Raw genomic sequence first — 18459 nt, forward strand, 5'->3', positions numbered from 1 at the left:
CAGAGATGTAGAAGAAGTAGTAACTAAAGATTTTATCAGGGACATGAAGGGGGAAAACAGAATAATCACAAGCTACAACCTTTTAAAAAAAAAAACAGAACTTTGGAGATAATTGAACAAATAGCCTTGGATTCAATTCCAAGGATGTCAACAATATTTCATTTTTCTCATTCTACACATGTTTCAAAGCCGATCCCACCAGCACATGTAGGAAGCATCTTCTATTTTATATATATATATATATATATATATATATATATATTTAAAAGATGCCAATGAATTAAGGAACAAGCCACTAATTTCAGAATAAAGTATTCCCATCAAAGAAAGGGGAAGGTTTTTTATAGTATTAAAAGTTAAAGCATTTAGTTTTTGGTATAAACTCTAATCCGATGCAAAAGTAAGATCAGAGTAATATTTTAATTAAAAAAACATACTGAGAATTTATTCGTAGTAGTATCATTCTTTCTTTCTTTTATACATAGAGGGAAAAAACTTGTTATTTAACAATTTCACTTATGTAGTTAACTTGAATGTACTACAAAAACAAGTCTCCAAATAAATGACCCAAATTGATTATTCGAAGCGAAACAAATGTATGCAACTATTAATTAACATATGATATGAGTTTCAACGGGTACAAAGTTGTCTGCATAAATATTTATTTTTGGATTGGAAATATTGAAGGTAATGAAGCTTAAAATTTGAAAATGGCAGCACCGCTTGAGGGTTTGGATGCAAAAATGTACAAGCCAAGATCATTCTTATTGATTGTTCCTTTGTCAATCCTTGATTGATAAAATTGCTCCTGCAGAATAATAATTGGTTAGTACTAATTAGGAGTGCATAATGTTAAAATATTTACGAGTGAAATATACCTTCAAATTAAGTATAAACTGTGGAACAAGACTCTCTTTCACCAAAGCCACTGCACAACCACCCCATCCAGCTCCTGTAAGCCTAGCTCCAAGAGCACCATTATCTCGACAAATCTTCACAAGTTCTTCTAATTCTGGACAACTAATTGATTGCAAGAAAAATCAAAGATGGCCATGGAAGCATATTATAAACACAACTTTCTTATATGCATGAATTCTACCTGCACTCATAAAGAACGCTGCAGCTATTGTGACTCTCATTCATAAGGTCACCTAACTTCTTCAGCATGTCTTCATCGCTGCAATGACCAATTTATTACGGTTTTGAGTCTGGAGAAAAAGAAACGGAGAAAAGACTTGAACATGACATGGCAGACCTTAATTCTGATGATACAGTGTCTTTAAAAGCATGGACACGTTTGGCTTCAGAATATACATGGGCAGCTCTCTGAAAGGTAAAAGAAGAGCATTATTTTGTGAAACTTCAAACATAGTGATATCATGTAATAAGAAATGACTCTTTGATCGTTCATATATCAACATAAACAACATTACAACATGCCTTGAGGAACAAACATCTTGAAGCATCTATTGAAGATGGACAAGCAAGTAGGGAAATAACAAAAGGCCTAAGGAAGAGAACCTATTAATTGTAAACATCCTTCAAAGGAACAAAATGGACAACGAAATTCCATTTTAAAGAATTTGAAGCAAATCAATTTAAACCAGGCGAGGGCCCACTATGAAGATGGAAAGGCAAAGAAAGAAGGAAAAAAAGAAATCAGATTGAAAAACACACAATGACCTGATGCAACTTGTAACATTTAGCAGCCCGAAGCACATCCAAGGAAGTTGGGGAAGCGGCAAAGACCGTTTCCAACTTTTGCTGCGTGATATTCTCAATATCTTTGCTAGAATACGGTTCCTCATGCAATAGCTCCTGTAGCAGTGGTAGAAATTGTTACAACTGAATGTAATATAGGCAAACAAGAAAAGGAGTAAAATCACAAAGCCCTATTTTAACAGGACCATAATCACAAGGACCACAACGAAAAGCTAATACTGATAGGATGAAAAAATAATACTAACTGAAAAACCAACCAAAATATCCAACTACATATGATTATTCAACTTGAAGAAAATGGCAATCACAAATTATCACCCAGAACTAGATCTTAAAATAATGAAACTGAGACAGAGAGAAAGATGTCAACCAGGAGAGGAATGATCTGAGAGAGGAGTATATACCTTGACAGCAAGGACAGGGTCAGAAGAACCGTGAGTACCAGCGAATGATATACACAACCCTTCAACATCAGAAAGTGTTTTTACATTAGATATTGCCTCATGAGGTTCCATCCCCAGCTTAATGCCCAGTACAATCTGCAAAATCTCAAATGAGCATTAAAAGGGGAAAGCTAGCATCTCCAAGTAGGTTATTCTGCAACTCTATCCAGTGAAGCAAGACCAGTCTATTCAAAGGCAATATATATCTATGTAAATTCAAAGTAAACAATAACATGTAAGTTACTGACATAGTAACAAATGTACTAGAAAACAGTTTACAGACCAGGAAGATTCGCAAGGGCTGAGTTGATAAGGCAACATAAACACATGGATCAGGGAGTAGAAACATTTTGCATCTTTGTTATTTTTGCACGAAAAACAAAAAACAAGGCCATTTAAATAGCCAACAAAATGGTTTGCCTGCAAGTAAGCAAGTAAAACTTACCATGCTCTCTCATGGATCTCAATGGGAGAGCATCCTATAGCTAGGTTGCTCGGACTTTTCGAAAATGTTGCCGGGTAGGTGTCGGATCCTCCAATACAATGCATTTTCGGAGGATCCGACACGGGTGCGGCAACATTTTTAGAGTCCGCGCAACATAGTCCTATAGAATTAGTTCCACTACCACACACACACTACCAAATTTGAGTTTCCATCTAAATCATTTAAAACTCAGAATTATTGCCGTGGATATTATATAACTCTAACTTATCAAAAGCACTGCAGTGTCCTAAGGACATTGAGTTTGTAAAAGATAATAATGAACCAATAAGCAAACAGTTGATTAAGGAAAAGTCATAAACCTAAGTATTTTGGTTTTGAAAATAGTGATGCCTCGACCAACTTGTGCACAGCTCAACTAGGTATTTAGCTTAAAGTTTCAAGATACTGAAATAAGATGTCATTAGAAGTTTAAAAATCCCCCAAGAAACCAATTGGGAGACGGATAAGTAGAACTATTATGATCAGAGATATAAGAAAATTATCAAACAAAGGGTGCAAAATCTTACAGCAGCTAGTCGGCATTCAACAACCCGATTATTGTAGTTAACTGCAGCAGTAACTGCTTTTTGTGATTCGGCTAATGAGTGGGCTATTACAAAAGTTCCACCAGCAGGGAGTTGTACATCAGTTGCACGTATAGGATTGAAATCAATCAGCTCTGCAAACCCAGATTGTGCCATAACAGAGATGGCCTGCACAAAACAATTGATTGATGGCCATAAAAAGGATTAAGCCAAGACTGTCTGCATTGCAATATTGATTAGCAAAGAGAAAAATTACATTGATATTTAGGATAAGAATAAGGAAACCATCAATTTTTAGGACAACACTAGTTTGTATACTGCACTTTGATTGGTCCAGCTCTGATTAAGTGATCAAGATTTAGAGCTCGATGGCATTACCTGATCCATTCCACCAGACTGAGTCCCAATATGCCTTTCACATTCACATGTGAGTTGAGCAATTTCTTTCTGCAGAGAAAAGATTATCACTTTTTAGCAAAACAGAGCTACAGCTAAACACACCAACAGATCCAAAATTTGAAAACTCAAAGCAAGTAAAAATAGAACAAAAGGAAGACAGTAACAACAGATTAGGAAAGAAAATAGTCATGACAGATTCCTTCATCATAAATGAGGAAATCCTTGCAAAGAAACTTCTAAAGAGGAAAAGAAATCAGATCCAAAACAAATGTTCGGGTGGACACTGATTTAGCTGGAGTAGTTGGCGGACACAGAATATTCCTCAAGCAGGTTCAATAGTTTTTCCTTGAGCAGGTTCAATGAAGAACCTTTACAACAGCGGAAGTACGGCAGGTCAAGAACGACAAGCAGGTTTTTCTTGCTGTTCTTTTAGTGATACTTTGAGGGTATTCCTTTATTCAAAAAATTGTAACAAAGCTCTAACAAAAAAACTACTTACTTTAAAAATCTTCTATAACTTCACTTTAACAAAAAATCTATTTTATCTATAACAATTACTAAATTCTAATTAAATTAAATACTTAGAACAAAAGATACCCAAAAAGAAGAGCTATAAACTGAACTAAACAAACAATATCGATAAAGAGAAATTCAAAAGTTATAAACCAAAGTAAACTAACAGAAATAGTAAAAGAAAGGAGTTTATAAACTGAACCCATTAACTTTTAAAGTTTTTGCTCTGAATATAAATTTAAGTTTTGACTTTAACTTACTTTTTAAATTTTTATCTCTAACTTAATTTTTGCATCAATAACAGTTCTCGATAGCTTTATCAAGTGTTAAAGAAACTTAGCCTTTGAAAACACAAAGGAAAGACTAAATTTTATACATCAATGATGAATTCATGTTTCAACTTTAAAAGATAAACAAAATCAAATACTGAACCTTAGATTAATTACGCAAAGGCAGAGTACTAACACCAAACTAGGTAAAAATATTTCATTTACATAATTTGTTTCAAAAAGTTTATATCATCCAACTATGTTAACTGACAACAAAGTAAGTTCGAAACGCAGCGTATAATCGGCCAGGTTCGAACCCATGAAATGGGCCTAATCCACACATCATGCTCTACTATTTTACCATTACCAAAGCCCAGGCGTGGGGAGCATTGTTCCTAATTTCATCTGGTTTTTTCTTTTGTTAAAAATAAGCTCCTTTTAGCCAAAGAAAAAAAGGGAAAGACAGATGCATGAAATGTTGAGGCCAGATTTGAGCATGGGACATTTGAATTACTATAAACCCGATTGAACCATTACTTCATTTTCTGTTGGCAAGAGGATTAAAGATTTAATGTTCATCGATAATTTTTGTTTGGTAAGACTATTTGAAACATACAAATTGTGAAAACTTTTCGGCCAAACGGGTTCAATTGAACCCCCTTGGTTGAACATGGGTCCACCAAACTGCTGGAGCAGGAAATGTCTTTTATTTAATTCTCCAGCACTGAGAATATGGTTAGGTTACTACCTTGGGCATGTTAATGCCAACTGAAGCCATTATAGCGATCGTGGAAGAGCAAACAAATGCTGCAGAGCTTGACAGTCCAGACCCTACATCCAACAAACATGGAAACCATGAGATAAGCCATAAGACTGACAAGTTAATTACTAACCGACGGTATTCAAGATAGGAAGGCATATACCTGTTGGAACTGTACCATCAACAATAACATCAAGTCCGACGGGTTCACCGACATCTATCCCTTTCAACTTGGCATACTCATAGAAACCCTTGTACCTGCACGCACACACACGTTAACAGTTTTTTGGATGACATTGTATATATGAATAGTTTCACCTTATATATATTTAACTTTCTGCTGACAGCACATATTTCCCAAGAGTTCACATAAAGTACGACAAATGTGGTAAAATTTAATTTCTGTTAACTTGTAGTTCATGAAATGCGAAACCTAATACTCTCTGATTCTTTGGATTTTGGATGAAGAAAGTAAGGTCTAACCCGCAAATGAAATAATGACCCCATTTGTGATTCTTTAGATCAACTTCCTGCAAAAGATAGACATACGGTTATGACAAAAAGAAACTAGAATTGCTGCACCAGCATAAAGGTATTCAAGAATCAAGATTCTATTCTATTTCTTTTCCCCTTTTTCTTATTCTTCTTTTCTTTGTTCTTTCATCTGTAATTTATAACCAAGGTTTAGACTTGATAATTTGTTTCCCAAACAAACTTATATGCATATGAAGAACCGCCAGGACATAGTAGATAATTCCCAAACTAATACTCAGAACATTTTATGTATGTATGTGAGGCAATATCTTTTAATCTTAAACACATTCAAATATCTTTTAATCTTAAACCCTGTACCAGCCCTCTCAATTCAAATAAACTTTAGAGCAAAGTAAATCACAGATAGCACGCTGGAAACACATACTGCATTATATGCTTAACACCAAAGTTATGATACCTGCAGAGGATCAGCAGGGTAATTGCACAAGGAATACTTGTCACTATTCACATTGGCAATTCGAAGGAGCTTCTCGGACTCATCGGCGTCGTGCTTCCGAATCGCCACAATTGTGTCTTGGCGAATTGCCATAGGCAAGACAGAGTAACCCTCGTAATCAATGTGTTCTCCGATCAAGTTCACTCTCCCTGCATATTTCAAATAATTCAACCTCTAAGGAAGAAATTGAGAATTTAAACGATTTTGACTAACAGAGTTCAGATTTTGAAAATAACCGACTAAGAAAGTTAAGATGAGATTATAAAGGTGAAATTGACCTGGGGATCGAGCGTAGACATGAGGGGGTTGGCCAAACAAGTCTATGAACTTAGCCTTCAAATTCTTGAATCGAAGTTCAGCTTCTTCAAGCTGTGATCCACCACCATAAACTGGCTCAAGATCAGAGAATATTGGAATTGGTAATTCCTCGTGCCTAGCCATTTAATTTCGGTTTCTGCTCAACTTTTTTCTCTCGCTTTCTGCGACAAAGGAATATACTGTATCCAAAAGAAAAGGATATATATATATATAAGGAGTTAAAAATAAAAAGAGGAGTTGCTCTCCGAACCGGAATGTGAGATACAAGGAATCATACAAAAAGATTATGGATAATTTGTGGGACTCCTATATTCTCTGTGACTCAATACTTTATTTTACTTTACCCATCTACTTTTGTTGACCTTTTGCACTTCTTTTGTGGGACTCCTAAAGTCACGAGACTGGTGACTAGACGAACCAAGAAAGTGGTGTAAAGTGTCCTTAAGGTTACAGGTGAAGCTGACTTCCCGCGGTAGCCCCTTGGACCTTAGCCTCTTAAGGGTTGGGTTCTAGTGGCGGGCTCTTGGGTCGTCCGGTTAAATTGTATTTGTGTTATTTTTGAAAGGAACTTTAATACGAGTGAAAGTACAGCTCTCAAAAGGTAAAAATTTCACGGCCCCATTTAACTTATACCTATTTTTTTTAAAACTTTTTAACTTGTACCCACTTTTTAAACAACTTCAGCTCCCTTTCTCCTCCCCCTTCTCCTCCTTCATTTTCTTTTTTCTTCTTCTCCTGTAGCCCTCTTGTGCAGTTTTTCTCTCTACTGGCATTTGCATCTATTATCGCTTTTTGTGCCACATTTTAACCTGTGCCCGCTTTACAAAAAAAATTGCAAGCGTACCCGCTTTTTCACATAACTTCAGCACACGGGGCTGAAGTAGCAAAGGCAATTACACAAAACTTCAGCATTTTAATAGTCGGGCCTGAAGTTCAGCTCTAGAGTTGAAGTTTTTTTTTTTAACTCGCGAGTTTGCCAGTTATAAAATAAAAACTTCAGCTCTAGAGCTGAAGTTTTATTTTATAAGTTTTTGTTTAGTAACCGGGAAACTTCAGCTCTAGAGCTGAAGTTTGCCAGTTATAAAATAAAAACTTTAGCTTTAGAGCTGAAGTTTTTGTTTAGTAACCCGGAAACTTCAGCTCTAGAGCTGAAGTTTTTGTTTAGTAACCCGGAAACTTCAGCTCTAGAGCTGAAGTTTCACAGTTATAAAGGGAAGCTGAAGTTTTTTAAAAAGTGGGTACGGATGCAAACAAAAAGACAAAGCGGCTACAGGTTAAAAAGGGGCGCCCAAATAGGGCGCCCCGTGCAATTTTTACGTTTGCACCCTGTGGTAAACCCAACACTAAACAAATAACATAGAATGTTTGTCAGTTTCTTTCTCACCTGGCGACATTTTTCATTTATACGCATGCTTTATCACACTTCAACATACAAAAACAAAATTTTAGATTCGTGAGATACAAAAATTCACATTTGAATAGCAATATACAAATATGACCAGGTCAATGAAAGAACAAAGATAAATTCCATTTGGATAAGGAGTACTCAGAATTGAGCATGGAGCTTGTTTAAAGCAAAAGAGCTTGTTAAAATCTAATAGCGGTAAACTAAAGTTGGGTGAGTTACAACACAAAGACAAGAGACCTTAAGTTTCCCGGTTACAACACAAAAACTTCAGCTCTAGAGCTGAAGTTTCCCAGTTACAACACAAAAACTTCAACTCTAGAGCTGAAGTGAGCTGAAGTTTCCCAGTTACAACACAAAAACTTCAGCTCTAGAGCTGAAGTTTCCAGTTACAACACAAAAACTTCAGCTCTAGAGCTGAACTTCAGGCCCGGCTACTAAAATGCTGAAGTTTTGCGTGATTCCCTTGGCTACTTCAGCCCCGTGTGCTGAAGTTATGCGAAAAAACGGGTACGCTTGCAATTTTTTTTGCAAAGCGGACACAAGTTAAAATGTGACACAAAAAGCGGGTGTAGGTGCAAAGCCCCAAGTGGATGATCTTAGTAAATCTTTATTTCCTGCCTTATGAACCAAATTTCAAATTTAATAAGTATTGCTTCTCGCTTGTCTCATAGATAACACTTTTAACTTTTGACTTTGAAGTTCTTCCCACGAGACAAATGGCACTCAAAAGTTAAAGATCATCCAAAAGGTAACATATTTCTATAATTTTTTTGCTTTAAGAGCATGTTTGGAAAGCCACCTAGGAATTGGATTTGGGTATAATTGGGTGTAATTGCACAGTTTAGCATGTTTTGTCTAGTCAGGTAATTACTTGGTTAGCATGGAATTGGGTGCAATTGAAGAGGTGTAATAACACTCTTCAATTCTCAAGGGGAAGGTGAGAATTGCTGGTAATTACACTATGTAATTACAATGTTACTTTTTAATTTCTTTCCTTTTGTTTTTATTTTAATTTATTTTCTTTATAACTTTTTATTTCCATTACTTAATTTCTCTTTATTTTAATTTTTTTATTTTTACTTTTAATTTCTTTTTTAATTTTAAAATATATTTTTCTTTGTATATTATTTGTCTTTTATTTCTCTACCTTTACTTCTTGTGATTCCATGTAATTGATCGTATATTTTATTTTTATTAATTTTATTTATTTATTTATTAGTGTAATTACATTATTTTTCTTGTTTTTGAAACTACACCTCCTAATATTAGAAATAATGAGTCATTAACAAACTTGGCATATAATGAGTGATGTCATTAAAGTAGAATTTTGTTATTGAATGAGGCTGTAAACTTATTATATTTCCTAATCTTAAGTTGTATAGGAACTTATTTTTATTATGTTGTATTTTGACATATGTTAAACTTTTTTTTTATTTTGAAATTATGCTATATTTATGGTTTCAATTCACCCGCTACTTATTTTAGTAGTATTGGCTTGTTATTTCACATTGCATGTTGTTCATTTTTTAGTTAAAATTGATAGATTAGTTTTGTCAAATACTTGAATAATTATATGATAGATTATATTGGATTGTTGTTATTGTTGTTGTATTTTATCAAACAAGCATTTTCATGATGTTCTTACAAAACTTATTTTTTAGTTTTTATAATTAATTAAACTAAATATTATTAATTTGAAAAATATATATTAATTATTTTTATAATATTAGTTATAAATATATGATTACTAATTAATGAATATTCAAGAAAAAATGTGCATCTTAAATACCAAATCTAATATCATTTATAGACATATATTTATTATATTATCTTTTAAGTTTTGATAATTACCTTATTTAAAATTTAATCTAACTGTGTAATTACACTTGTGCAATCAAATAATACGCTTGTAATTACACTATAATTACGTTATGACAAACAAACAGATCGTGGTAATTACTATATTGTGTAATTACAAGATTGTGTAATTACTACCTAGTAATTACACCAATTTCAATTACCGAGTGATCCTAATACTTCTCGTGTAGTTTTAAAATTTACTAGCAACTTTTAGTCAAAAGGTACATGTGTCTATGTCTAATACAAGATCAAAATCCGGTCAATTTTATCATTAAGCAAGGAATACGACTAGTATAATTATGGGACGGAAAGAATGCATAACTAATCATTATGTCAAAGATGTAATAATCAGAAAATATTTTATCGACAATATAGTTGGGCCACGATCCTTATCCATATGAACTAACTCAAGTACTTTACGTGGGATATGAATATCTATCTATCTATTGTTGTAAAGCCTATAGTTAATATGGATGTCCACTACTCCCAATATTTTCACCTATGATGTAAATAACCTCCCACTATTCATCACTATTATAATTGTAACTCCCACACCTCCATAACCTCTGCCCATGATCTTCCCCCATGATCTCAATTGTTAATGTCATGTTTAAGAGAACACACTTGAACACTTGATGAAATAAGAAAGTTATCTATTCTTCTCTTATTCTATTTATCTTCTTGTTTTATATTGTTACTTTGAGCTACATTTCCTAACACGTTATCAGCACGAAGTTGAGCTCTTTTCGTTGTTCAGGTATATTTGTTCATTTTGTTTTCTTCATTGTATATTTTGATTTCATGATTAGTACCTTTAATATGCAGTTTTATAATTTCTCACATCTCTAGATATGTGTAAAAATAAAAAAATTCTATGTTTCTTTAGTTTAAGTTATTTGTATGATTGTCATGTGAAAGTTGCTTATTTTCATGTTAATCGAATTAATTGAGAGAAGAATACTAGTTTTATGTTGTTCGACATTTGAAATTGTGTTAAAGTTAGAAGACATTTTTGTTCTAGTTAACATCAAGATATACAAATAATTTGAAGAAACAAATAGTATTCTTTTGTACGGAATTATCACTTTAGTGTATATAGATCACAAATTTTATATTATTTCAATTTTTAAGATTCTTTACGCTATTATCCTAATGATTTCTAATTATTTATCATCTTTGATTGTTTTCACTATGTCGAATTTGTCAAAGCTTGAGTTTGTGGCACTTGATATTTTTGGAAAGAATTAGCTATCATGGGTTCTCGATGCTGAGATTCACTTAGCCGCTAAAGGCCTTGGTAACACCATTACTCGGGGTAATGAGGCATCAAGCTAAGACAAAGCGAAGGCCATGATTTTCCTTCGTCATCATTTGGATGATGGTTTGAAGGTTGAATATTTGACAGTGAAAGATCCACTTGAATTGTGGACTGGCCTGAAGGAAAGGTATGATCACTTAAGGCTACGGTTTGCCAAGGGCTCGATATGAGTGGATGCACCTACGGCTGCAAGATTTTAAGACCGTAAGTGAGTATAAATCTGCTGTATTTTGAATAACTTCCCAATTGAAATTATGTGGGGATGTTATGAATGATGAGGATTTGTTGGAAAAGACTCTTACGACTTTTCATACCTCAAATATGGTATTACAGCAGCAATACCGTGAAAGGGGTTATAAAAAGTATTCTGAATTGATCTCATGCCTTCTCGTGGCTGAGCAACATAATACCCTTTTGCTGAAAAATCATGAAGCCCGTCCCACAGGGTCAGCTCCGCTTCCTGAAGCGAATATGACAGCTAGACGTGATAAGTCTGGAAAAAGGCAGAATAATAATCATGGTCATATGAATGTACGTGGGCATGGCAATGGTAAGAGACGATATAATAGTCGTCGTCGTGGTGGTCATGGCAAACGAGAGAACAATATGGGTTCTCAAAACAATCCTTCAAGAGGCAAAAGCAGTAACTGCCACCGCTATGGCATGAAAGGTCATTGGAAAATTGAATGTCGTGCACTTGAGCATTTTGTCAGGCTTTATCAAAACTCCATCAAAAGAAAGGCAAATAATGTTGGAGCATCTTCTGCTAATGCCCCAGTGGAGTCTCACTTGACCTTTAAAAATAATTTTGAGGCAGGGCCTTCAAACAAAAATGATGACAATGCCGAGGCAAATCTTGCTTTGAATGATGATGATTTTCAAGGCTTTGATGATCTTACTCATTTGGAAGTTGAAGATTTCTTTGGAGATCAAAACTAAATTTTGATCATTTTACTAGGGAATACAATTATGTTGTTATTTTTATTTTCAGTATTTTTGTCTCGTTTAAAGTTGTTTTTATTTTCAAGTAGTACTTAAGTTGTCTTATGTTGTCGTTGGTGATGTTAGTTTTCCCGCATTTCTTATGATGTAATTTTATTTTTTTATGAAGAAATTAAACTTCCCCCGTCTTCAACTGGATCCAAGATGAGTAATGAAGATCTATGTCTTTTGGATAGTGCTACAACTCACACAATGTTAAGAGAAAAGAAATTTTTCTCTTATTTGGTTATGAAAAAGGCCTATGTTAATACAATATCTGGTAGTACAAAGTTGATTGAGGGCTCTGGAAGAGCGGCCTTATTACTACCTGGAGGAACGATATTAACTATTGATAATGCATTATATTGTAGTAAGTCTCAAAGAAACTTATTGAGTTTCAAAGCTATTTGCCAAAATGGCTACCATATTGAGACATCAAACGAAGGAAAGGTTGAATACCTTTATATTACTACAATAAAAGCGGGGAAAAAATATGTGCACGAAAAATTACCCGCATTTTCTTCTGGGTTGTACCACACAAACATTGGTGTGGTTGAATCACATGCCATTGTAAACAAAAGGTTTACTACTTCTAATGATTTTATCATTTGGCATGACCGGTTGGGCCATCCCGGTTCTAACATGATGCGCAGAATAATAGAGAATTCAAATGGGCACACATTGAAGAGCAAGAAGATTCTTCAATTTAAGGAATTCTCTTGTGGTGCTTGTTCTCAAGGAAAATTGGTTATTAAACCATCAGCAGCTAAAGTTGGGATTGAATCTCCTGCATTTCTTGAACGTATACAGGGTGATATATGTGGGCCTATACACCCTCCATGTGGACCATTCAAGTATTTTATGGTCTTGATAGACGCATCTACAAGATGGTCACATGTGTGCTTATTGTCCACTCATAATATGGCATTTGCGAGATTGTTGGCCCAAATAATAAGGTTAAGAGCACAATTTCCAGATTATGCAATTAAGACAATTCGTCTTGATAATGCTAGTGAATTTACGTCTCAGGCCTTTATTAATTATTGTATGGCCACTAGAATAAAAGTTGAGCATCCGGTGGCTCATGTTCATACTCAAAATGGTCTAGCAGAATCATTGATTAAACACCTCCAATTAATAGCTAGACCATTGCTAATGAGGACAAAACTTCCCCTTTTAGTGTGGGGAAATGCTATTTTGCATGCAGCAGCACTTGTGCGCATAAGGCCAACCAGTTATCATGAAGCCTCCCCATTACAGTTGGCTTTTGGTCAGGAGCCAAATATTTCCCATCTAAGAATTTTTGGATATGCGGTATATGTTCCAATTGCTCCACCACAACGCGCAAAGATGGGTCCCCAAAGAAGGTTGGGAGTATATGTTGGTTATGAATCTCCTTCTATTATTAAATATCTAGAGCCTATGACATGAGATTTGTTTACAACCAGATTTGCTAATTGTCATTTTGATGAATTAATTTTTCCAACATTAGGGGGAGAAAATAAACAGCTGGAAAAAGATATAGATTGGAACGTATTATCTCTATCTCATTTGGATCCTCATACAAATCAATGTGAACAAGAAGTTAAAAAGATCATTATATGTTAAATATTGCAAATCAATTGCCAGATGCATTTACTAACCTTCCGCGGGTTACTAAATCGCATATTCCAGCTGTAAATGCTCCAATTCGAGTTGATGTCCTAGCTGGACATTATGATAATGCAAATGAGTCTAGGCCACGCCTTAAACGTGGTAGACCAATCGGTTCCAAGGATAAGAATCCCCGAAAAGGGAAAGGAGCAAATGATCAAGTTGATCATAACATAGAGGCAATTGCTCAAAAGGAGCATAAAGACATAATAATTGATAAAACCTCACAGGAGGTTCTAGTACCTGAAAATGATGAAAATGAAGAGATCTCAATAAGTTATGTCTCTACGGAAAAAAGGTGGAACTGGAATAATGTTGTTGTTGACAATAATTTTGCATATAACGTTGCAGTTGAAGTAATGCAACAAGATGAGGATCTTGAGCCAAAATCTGTCGATGAATGTAGACAGAGATATAATTGACCAAAATGAAAAAACACAATTCAAGCGGAATTGGCTTCACTCGAAAAACGTGAAGTTTTCGGACCAATAGTCTGAATGCCTGAAGGTGTCAATCCAGTGGGGGTACAAATGAGTTTTTGTGTGAAAACGAAATGAAAAAGGTGAAGTCGTAAGATATAAAGCACGACTTGTGGCACAAGGATTTTCGCAAAGGCCTGTCATTGATTATATGGAGACATATTCTCCTGTGGTAGATGCAATTACTTTCAGGTATTTAATAAATCTGGCAGTTCATGAAAAGCTTGATATGTGGTTGATGGATGTTGTCACAGCCTACTTATATGGCTCACTTCAATGAAATTTTTATAAAAATCCCTGAAGGATTTAAAGTTCCCGAAGCACATAAAAGTTCAAGAGAAACTTGTTCAATAAAGCTTCAGAAATCCTTATACGGATTGAAGCAATTAGGGAGGATGTGGTACAATCGTCTTAGCGAGTATTTGCTAAAGGAAGGGTACAAAAATGACCTTATTTGCCCTTGTGTCTTTATTAAGAGGTCTGGATCTGAATTTGTCATCATAGCTGTGGATGTTGATGACTCGAATATCATTGGCACTTCTAAAAAGTTTCCAAAGGCTGTAGAGTGTCAGAAGAAAGAATTTGAAATGAAAGATCTTGGTAAGACAAAATTTTGTCTTGGCCTACAAATTGAGCATGTACCAAATGGAATTTTTGTCCATCAATCAACATACACTGAAAAGGTTTTAAAGAGATTTTACATGGATAATACACATCCATTGAGTACCCCAATGGTTGTGAGATCGCTTGATATAAATAAAGATCTATTTCGACCTCAAGAAAATGATGAAGAGCTCGTTGGTGATGAAACTCCATATCTTAGTGCAATTGGGGCACTGATGTATCTTGCCAACAATACCCGACCAGATATTGCTTTTACAGTAAGCTTATTAGCAAGATCCAGCTTCTCCCCAACAAGAAGACATTGGAATGGTGTTAAGTATATATTTAGATATATTCGGGGAACTATAGATATGGGATTGTTTTATTCTAATGAATTCAAGTCAGAAATAATTGGCTATGCCGATTCAGGTTATTTGTCTGATCCACATAAAGCCCGATCGCAAACAGGCTATTTGTTTACATATGGAGGTACAACTATATCATGGCGTTCAATGAAACAAACAATAGCTGCCACATCTTCAAATCATGCTGAGATAATAGTCATTCATGAAGCTAGTCGGGAATGTGTTTGGTTGAGATCAATGACTCAGCATATTCAGGAAATGTGTGGTTTTCTTATGAAAAAAGATAATCCAACTACACTATATGAAGACAATGTTGCTTTCATCGCTCAACTGAAAGGAGGATACATCAAAGGAGACAGAACAAAGCACATTTCACCAAAGTTCTTTTTCACGCATGATCTTCAACAAAATGATGAAATTAATGTTCAACAGATTCGTTCATGTGAAAATTTGGCTGATCTGTTCACTAAGACATTACCAACACCAACATTTGAGAAGTTGAGACAGAAGATCGGAATGCGGCGTCTTCGAGAAATAAAGTGATGTTTTCATGAGGGGGAGTAAGATGCGCGATGTACTCTTTTTCCCTTAGCCTAGGTCTTGTCCCACTGGGTTTTCCTAGTAAGGTTTTTAAAGAGGCAGCAAATAAAGCGTATACAGATATGTGTACTCTTTTTCCTTCACTAAAAATTTTTCCTACAGGGTTTTTTTTTCTTAGTAAGGTTTTAACGAGGCATATTATCTATTTTTGGACATCCAAGGGGGAGTGTTGTAAAACCTATAGTTAATATGGATGTCCACTACTCCCACTATTTTCACCCATGATGTAAATAACCTCCCACTACTCATCACTATTATGATTGTAACTCTCACACCTCCATAATCTCTCCCCATGATCTTCCCCCATGATCTCAATTGTTAATATCATGTTTAAGACAATTATTGTGTAACCTTCATATGTAATAGTATAAATAGAGGCATGAAATGTGAGATGGAACACACTTGAACACTTGATGAAATAAGAAAGTTATCTATTCTTCTCTTATTCTACTTATCTTCTTGTTTTATATTGTTACTTTGAGCTACATTTCTTAACATCTATATATTATTATAAAAATATAAATATTCTACGCTAAATGTTAATCAACCAAAATATCCCTAAAATATTGATCGACTTTTACGTCCTTTATTAATTAGATCTATCTCTATATATTAATGTGCAAAATCGTAAACTTAGTAGAGTTCAAGTCAAAATGTAAAATTAGAATTGTTATCCACCTCATAATATGAATTAATCCAAAACAATGAATGTGTCCAAGTAAATTTGAATTCTTCCACTTCTAAATATCAAGAGACTTTTGAAGCAAAACAAATCAAACCAGCTCATGATTTTGTCCAATAATTTTGTGCAAGTAATACAAATCAGAAAAGAAGAAGACGTAAAGCAAATTGTCATTAAACGATGGTGATCTTTAATTTCTCCTACAATATATGCATTACACCAAGTTATCTAGGTTACATCTGACTACTTCTACCCTTTCTAGAGATGCATTGACAACATCTTTCTTAATTCGCCAAAGATTTGAAGTTACGTACTGATGTGAGGCTAGAAACTCGTATTTTAGCCGTAGTATTACATTACAATTACTGCATTTTTACGTGTGCTTAAGCTCAAATGATAGTGAATTACACTTAATACGTGTTTTATGCCTTGCAGGAAGTGATCCCGAGTTCAAAAGTTAATTTGGAGCTAAATCGATCAATTTGTAGCTTTGAAGTCTGAGTAAAAGCCCAATGTATTAAGCCAGGAGCGTGTTCGGAGGTCGTGTACCAAGTCTGGATGTCAAAAGAAGATAAAAAATTTCACTCTGAGAAATTTGCACTACTGCGCCGCACAGTGCGCTGCAGTGTGCGCCGCATGTGTGCAATTTCACGACATGCATCAGAAAACAAGCTCTCTGAAGTTTTCCACAACCGCGCCGCAGCGTGCGACGCAGCGTGCGGCGCGCCTGTACAAACTTTGCAGAGCTAAGTCCTAATTCGCGCAGGAAAGGGTGTCTCGTCTGGACCTGATAAATGATGAAAAGTGCATATTTTTTAGTATATTTGCATATTAATTCTTGTGTGTCGCGGGAGATTACATGATTTTCAAAGTGAAATATACTCATTATGTGTTTCTTATGTGTAGGAACGAGTTTGGATGATAAATGATCAAAAGATGATAATTCGACACAAAAAGAAGAAATTAAAGGAGTGGGAGCTCGTCTATTCTCGTGCGTGGACGAAGTCAGACGCGAAAAAGGAGAAAAGTTAAGGCACAAAACAGTGAAGCGAAGCAAAGGCACGGAGCGCTTCGCGAAATGGAAGAATTTCAAAAGCTGGATCCGCGTCAAAGTTCGCGTCTAGACGCGAAGGCAAACGCGGATCCGCGTCAAAGTCCGCGTCTAGACGTGAAGGCAGACGCGGATTCCAGCTCTCCCATCCGAAGTTGGATTGAAGAATTCCGCCCCTCATCAACCCTAGGTCATATAAATATATCCTAAAACACCACTTTGAAGGGAGAGACACTACTTTAGGGTTAGACAACACCCTTGGAGGCAAGAACACGCTAGGAGCAAGGAGGAAGATTCAACTACGAGTTTTTCCCCTTCTTCTTCCTATTTTATTGTTGGTTATGAATTGGAGTATTGTGTTTTCACATACTTTTATGAATAGCTAATTTATTATCTAGAGTTTTGATGGAACCTTTTGGGGATGAATTGGTTTTATATTAATATAGTTTTGAGTTAGTTGTTAATCTCTATTTGTTCAACTACGTTTTGATTTTGGTTAATTGAAAGGATCCTCAATTAGTCGTTCCTATTTATTATGTATCTGCTTGAGAGAGAGTGCATATTTAGGTAGTTGTTTGAACAACATCACTCCAGGAGTATAGGCGAGAGTCATAACCGAGGGTTTAGAGGTTGGATTAGAGATAACGATACCTCGAGTGCGATCTAAGTGAACTGTAATGTGAATCTAGCTAGCGTAGCTTGAGAGAGTGCGTCTAGTAAATTATCATAATTTCTTGAGAGAGATTTATGATAGCTGGAGAGTTCATGATTGATAGAGGCAACTAAGTCAAAGCTATAAGAAACATACAATTAATGAAATCAACAATTGGGAAAATCATAACTCTAGACCTCCTTAATTTAGTCTCCAAACCTTTGTCTCGTTAGTTGATAATTTTACCGTTTTATAGTATTTGTTGGTTAATTAGTTAGAAATATAAATCTCAATTTTTATAATTTAGAAATTGTTCAAACTTGTCTTCTTTGCGATATTGAACAATTACAGCGAAACCTTAGT

At 35.0% G+C, this 18459-nt stretch overlaps 2 protein-coding genes across 2 annotated transcripts; one reads left to right on the plus strand and one right to left on the minus strand.

Moving 5' to 3' along the window:
• Nucleotides 1–496: 496 nt before the first annotated feature.
• LOC109207994 (galactokinase) lies at nt 497–6760 on the minus strand. Its single transcript, XM_019370993.1, has 13 exons — nt 6405–6760; nt 6088–6275; nt 5619–5665; nt 5299–5393; nt 5124–5206; nt 3573–3641; nt 3177–3362; nt 2127–2261; nt 1684–1818; nt 1256–1326; nt 1100–1177; nt 879–1020; nt 497–808 (listed from the first exon to the last, which is right to left on the minus strand). The coding sequence occupies exons 1-13, from the start codon at nt 6565–6567 to the stop codon at nt 698–700; spliced, it is 1503 nt and encodes a 500-aa protein (XP_019226538.1). The 5' UTR covers nt 6568–6760; the 3' UTR covers nt 497–697.
• Nucleotides 6761–11351: 4591 nt separating this feature from the next.
• LOC109207992 lies at nt 11352–11969 on the plus strand. The gene has a single exon (XM_019370992.1). The coding sequence runs from the start codon at nt 11352–11354 to the stop codon at nt 11967–11969; it is 618 nt and encodes a 205-aa protein (XP_019226537.1).
• The last annotated feature ends 6490 nt before the right edge of the window (nt 11970–18459 follow it).

This window comes from Nicotiana attenuata, unplaced genomic scaffold (genome assembly GCF_001879085.1).
Source record: "Nicotiana attenuata strain UT unplaced genomic scaffold, NIATTr2, whole genome shotgun sequence".
NCBI classification, from domain to species: Eukaryota; Viridiplantae; Streptophyta; class Magnoliopsida; order Solanales; family Solanaceae; genus Nicotiana; species Nicotiana attenuata.

Bases quoted from the DNA above. Each gene is read 5' to 3' on its own strand.
- LOC109207994 (XM_019370993.1), bottom strand. From the start codon at position 6,567: ATGGCTAGGCACGAGGAATTACCAATTCCAATATTCTCTGATCTTGAG. The intron at 3,363-3,572 runs GTAATGCCATCG...TGTTTTGTGCAG, and splicing joins AGTCTGGTGGAATGGATCAG to GCCATCTCTGTTATGGCACA. The intron at 1,021-1,099 runs GTAGAATTCATG...GCAATCAATTAG, and splicing joins AGCGTTCTTTATGAGTGCAG to TTGTCCAGAATTAGAAGAAC.
- LOC109207992 (XM_019370992.1), top strand. From the start codon at position 11,352: ATGGTATTACAGCAGCAATACCGTGAAAGGGGTTATAAAAAGTATTCT.